The sequence below is a fragment of the Cynoglossus semilaevis genome, chromosome 6, assembly GCF_000523025.1.
Source record: "Cynoglossus semilaevis isolate Cse_v1.0 chromosome 6, Cse_v1.0, whole genome shotgun sequence".
Lineage (NCBI taxonomy): Eukaryota > Metazoa > Chordata > Actinopteri > Pleuronectiformes > Cynoglossidae > Cynoglossus > Cynoglossus semilaevis.
The window spans coordinates 427,670-432,804 of record NC_024312.1 but is presented as its reverse complement, the minus strand read 5'-3'; the positions used below and the strand labels follow the sequence as shown (position 1 = coordinate 432,804).

Sequence of the window (5,135 nt, the reverse complement as noted above, 5' to 3'; positions counted from 1 at the left end):
CAGCAGGAAGGCTGAGCACGGCAGCAGCCAGAGCCTCCGTGAGCTCGGTGTCCCGGAGCCGTCCTTGTTCCTGCATCACACTCAGAAGCTCATTGAGAAGCAGGGACATTCTCAAGCCCTCCACCCCAACTGGAGGGTAATAAGGGGAGAGAAGCAGCTTCTGGACAGCAGCCTGGACCTGGGGGTTTGGACAGGGGACGTATTATGCTATGGTGATGCAGGAAAATACATTTCTCTTGAAATCTAAGTGATTATTACCAACTTTGTAACATCGCAAAGTTGGTGGCTCATTTTGAGACAGATTTTGGCAAATAAAACCTGTAAACTTCCACTTGTTTGTCCCAAAACCATAATATTTGTCCCCTTCGAGGACCAGCTGTTTCCAGGTAAAAACTAAAAAATGTACTTTTTACTATGTGGCTTTTAACATGTGATACACAATAACAACAAGTACAAACCCAGTTCTCACCTCTTCCATGACGTCATCGTTTTTGACCAGTTTCTGGAAAGACTCTCGTGCAAGTGTCAGATTTAAGCCTGGGTAGTTTGTTGACGTCTGGAAATGTTTGTCTTTGCTACAAAAACAAACAAAGGAAATAAGTCTTTTACTTTGTTCTAGTGATCTGATCGACCGCGATATGCAGAAAAAATAAGAAATAATTAGAAATACTCATTACCTTCGCTCCAGGAAGCTTTGATTGATACAAACTGCAGAGGCGAATGTCCTGTGGATTTCCCTTAAAAGACAGAATATGGCAATAGTTGACATCTTAAGGCAGATATGAGTTGTTTGTCATAAATAAACAAAAGTGCACAGAATTTTTAAATCAAATACCTGCTATTGTCCTATTTTTCTTGATATCAAACACATTTTTTTTCATGCTTTGGCTGGGTTTGCGACTACTCTGGTGGGATTTATAAATTAAAATATATAATTTCACATTTGTTATGGACAGTTATTTTCACGCTGACAGCCACTAGAGGGCACTATAGCTGGCTGGTGTGACTTATAGTCTGGAAAATAAAGTAAATGTATGTCAAAAAGTCCAGAAATTTGCACTATAGCTGGCTGGTGCGACTTATAGTCAAAAAGTCCAGAAACAAATAAAAAAAAAAGTTAACACCTACAGGTCCTTTAAATGTTTTTTTTCAGTTTTGGGAAAAGAAAAGAATCCAACCTTCTCCAGACAACAAATTGCTTCAAACTCACTTTTTGACTTTATTCCACGTCTTTGAATCGTGCGGTGACGTCCATCTGTCGACCAGGTCTTCAATACAACAGTGTGTGACGTTTCTAACAGGCTGTGATTTTGACTTTGGAGAAAAAGAAAAAGAAATTATTATTTTTATCACTGTCATCATTATGAACATGAGGTTGATAACAAAAGTACAGTCGAGATGAACCCGCCTCAATAGAACCCTCGACTTAAACTAAACTCTGTAACAGTAGACGTCAGATTTTTGTCTTCACCATTTTCGTTGAGCGAGTTGCAAAAGAACAGTTTTCTCCCGCAAAGATGTTTCCAACGGTGGGACTTCCATCGCTGCCTGGAATTACAAAACACAGATATGAAACGGAATGTCTTTTACAGTCAAAGCTGTTGACACTGGTGTTACTGTAGCTTATAAGAGCGCCACCTGGTGGCAGTTGAACAGGCAGAGGAACAGCAGAATGACCCGCGACTCCATGTCCCAGCTGCCCTTGCTCTTCACTCCCAAAGGAATAAACCCGCCCCGACTCTGTCAGCACCAAGGTGTGATGTCTGGGAAAAAAACAAAAACACATTTCACCAACGTGGGACACGTGGTCACTCCGGTTGATGCCAAAGTCAAGAGGTCATTTTGGGACAATGAAGTAAAAGTGTACTGTACCGGCCACATGCAAGTCGGGTGACCTTTGCCCCAAAGAGCTCTGCAACAAGACGAGGATGGAGTTCGTCTCTGAGCGAGTTGTGTCCCAGCTGACCAGACTGACCCGATCCAAACGTGAAGACGACGCCGTCCTGGGAAAACGACAACAACAACAACAACAAGAGTCACTGTGGAGACGTTAGCTACAAGAAGAACCAACTGTTTGAGACAGACCTAACTGTTTGTTATGAAACGTTTGACAACCACCAGTCAACAAACGCAGCCCATGTTGGCCTCAGATACTCAGTTGAGTCACTGCTACGATTTACGTTGGCATTTTCTCACATCCATGTTGTAACTAGTAGGTAACTTCAGGTAAACGACTAAACTAGTACAAAAAATTAATTTATATATTTCGACTAACCTTGGTCAGAGTCGCTGTGTGATCCGTCCCACAGGAAACACGAACGGTTTTCTTCATGTTCAAGGATTTCACAGGAGTCGGTTCACGTCTGTCTAAAAAATTATAAAAACATATTTGAACTCAGACGTACACCCTCCTCTGCATTATGTAACAAGTGAAAATCGAGAAAGTACTTATGGGTAAAAACTACCCCAAAAACCTTTGGTGTCTCCCAGTCCGAGCTGACCACACTGATTCCTCCCCCAGCCCAACACAGCTCCAGAGACAGAGACGACAAAGCTCTGGTCTCCCCCTGCTGCCACGTCAACCAGGGGGAGGGCCGACAGGGAGGTCAGGTGTTGAGGGGACCACGTGCCCGCGGTCCTCCTGTTTCCCAGACCCAGCTGACCCCTGGAGTCTTCACCCCACGTGTACACCTGACCGTCTGTGGGGAGACTCTGTTAGCTTAGTAATCACTGTGTTTTTCACATGTTCGTTATTTTCTCACTGACCGCCACTAGAGGGCACTCTAGGCTTGTGTACTAGTATCTGTTACACCTGTACCACTGAAAATGTACATGTTCATTCATTTCACACTGGCGGCCACTAGAGGGCACTAGTGCGACTTATAGTCCAGAAAATATGAGATATATATATTTACACTGTATATATACAGTACATATGTATATATATGTAGCCTTTTTACCTTTGGTCAGGACAACTGAATGAGAGCTTCCACAAGCCACCTGTGAAACTGGTGTCTTCAACAGACCTTCTATGGGCCTGAAAAAAAAAGTATTTTTAAATTTAAAAAAAAAATAATGTACACACATTTCCTTTTCGACGTATCCGGTTAAATCACAACAATATGATGGATTCGTTTCTTTGTTCACTCTGAATTTACCAAAGGTGTGAATGTAAGTGTGAATGTTTTTATTTTTAATTATTTTTATGTCACCCTGTGAAAAAAACAAAACCAGTAAATCACCTGGGATTGCAGGGCAGGCGACTAGTGTCCAGACAGAGAACAGCGCCCCCCTTGGTGAGCAGTGTGATCACACCTTCATCTCCACAACTCACTGCCTGGATCTGTTCTTTACACTTCACGAACGCTGTCAGTAAAACAGTAGTACAGTAGTGACAGCGCCTCAGTGTGGACATTAAAGCGATTCATTTTTATACAGTTCCAGAGGTGTTCGAACTCACTCTGTTTCCCCACGACTCTTCTTCCATCCTGGCTCCGGTTGGTCCGGATGAAGACAGCGATTCCATTAGTTTTGACATAAGTCAGAACCTTGGCTCCTGCCGCCAGGTCCCGAACTCCGTGGTCCAGGTTTAGGAAGTGGATCTGATCCACGGCCGTGGTTGTACCGCGGACCGGTGGGTTTTTGAGGGAGAAGCCGCGGCCACACTCTTCTCCCCATGAAAACATGACGTTTACCTCTCTCTCTCTCTCTCTCTCTCTCTGAGTGTGTGTGTGTGTGTGTGTGTGAGTCATGCGTGAGTACACATTGTTAGCACAGTGAAAATCCTCACAGGTTCCTGGAAGGAATTAAAGAGGCTGACGCGACACCAGAGTTCGGTTCGCGTTACGGGGTGACTGGATTTGAAAGCGACTAAAAACTGGCCGTAAAATAAATTAAAAATTTAAAAGTTTTTTTCTGAACCTAATTAAAAAAATACGAAAAGAAATGATAATAAAACATCGGTCGTTCACAGAGAATGTGTGACTTTTGTTTGTTTGTTCTGTTTCGTTTTTAGCCAAATGGAAAACAAAAGTTAAACTTTAGTCAGCGAGGATAAAACGACACGATGTCGTCACGACGTGTTCCCCTTCAATGAAAGTGAAAGTCAACTTTTCTTTTATTTATTTCTATTAAATACTAGTGGTTTAGTAGTAAATGCATCCTGATTATAAAATTACTTTACACTGGGACAAAGTTAACAGAAAACAGATACCGTTCATCTCCACGAAGACTTGACAAAAACCGAATCAATGCAGTTACACCAGTCAACCAGTAGATGGAGGTAAAGACTTCACCTCCCAGTCAGTTGACTGTTTCATCATCGTGAGCAACATGTGTTACAACAACTCGGGTTGGACAAATAAATACTTCATAAAAACTATCAAGGTTTTGAAACGACTAAAAAATAATTTTTGATCAAACGTGATTGAGATTCTCACCGACAGAAATTAAGTTAAAAATTATAATTCAGCAGCTGTTATTATTATTATTATTACTATTATTATTATTATTATGCAGGTAACTGTATATTTATATAATATATTTAACAATACCATACGACATACATATCAGGGCCTCATATAAGAGTAAAGACTTGGAGTTTGACGTCATTGTAGTCATTGACTCGATCATCACTCATGTCCGTTCTCTGCCTGTTTCTTTTTTAAAAACCCAACAACCCTGTGAACAGACACAGTTTTCACCAAAGTATTTGACATCAGATGATTATGACTGTCAGTGTCAGGGCTGTCGGTTTTCACTTCCTGGTCTTGTCCGCTGGGTGGAGTCAGTGTCATTACACTCACCTGTGTCTCTCATTAGTCTCACTGGTGTCACCTGGTGCCCTGGGTCTATATATATACACCTCCCCCCCCTCCCTCTCTCTGACTCTGTCTTGGTGGATCATTGTTCTGCAGCTGTTCATGAGTGTGTTGTACCATGTGTTTGTGAGTTTCCTGTTCTGTTTTTTCTAGTATTCTGTGTTAAGAAGAGAGTTCTGTGCCTGGTAGGTTTTTTTTTGTGTGTGCCTTGTCCTGTTTTATTAATTCGCACTTTGTGAATAAACCTGCTCTCCTGGTGTCACATTTGGGTCCTACCTGCTTCCCATGATATATATATATATATATATATATATG

The 5,135-nt window shown here is 41.9% G+C and overlaps 1 protein-coding gene across 1 annotated transcript in view; it reads right to left on the bottom strand.

The window, feature by feature from the left end:
• The window catches only part of LOC103379475 (probable E3 ubiquitin-protein ligase HERC4), a 7,819-nt gene extending 4,083 nt beyond the window's left edge, over positions 1–3,736 (bottom strand). Inside the window, exons 1-12 of the mRNA XM_025056294.1 lie at positions 3,461–3,736; positions 3,243–3,366; positions 2,961–3,037; positions 2,475–2,699; positions 2,276–2,367; positions 1,873–2,003; positions 1,639–1,763; positions 1,472–1,548; positions 1,211–1,314; positions 678–737; positions 470–575; positions 5–178 (exon numbers count right to left, since the gene is read on the bottom strand). Coding sequence (XP_024912062.1) covers positions 5–178; positions 470–575; positions 678–737; positions 1,211–1,314; positions 1,472–1,548; positions 1,639–1,763; positions 1,873–2,003; positions 2,276–2,367; positions 2,475–2,699; positions 2,961–3,037; positions 3,243–3,366; positions 3,461–3,686 — 1,521 coding nt within the window. The 5' untranslated portion in view covers positions 3,687–3,736. The remainder of the gene's footprint in view (positions 1–4; positions 179–469; positions 576–677; positions 738–1,210; positions 1,315–1,471; positions 1,549–1,638; positions 1,764–1,872; positions 2,004–2,275; positions 2,368–2,474; positions 2,700–2,960; positions 3,038–3,242; positions 3,367–3,460) is intronic.
• Positions 3,737–5,135: the final 1,399 nt, after the last annotated feature.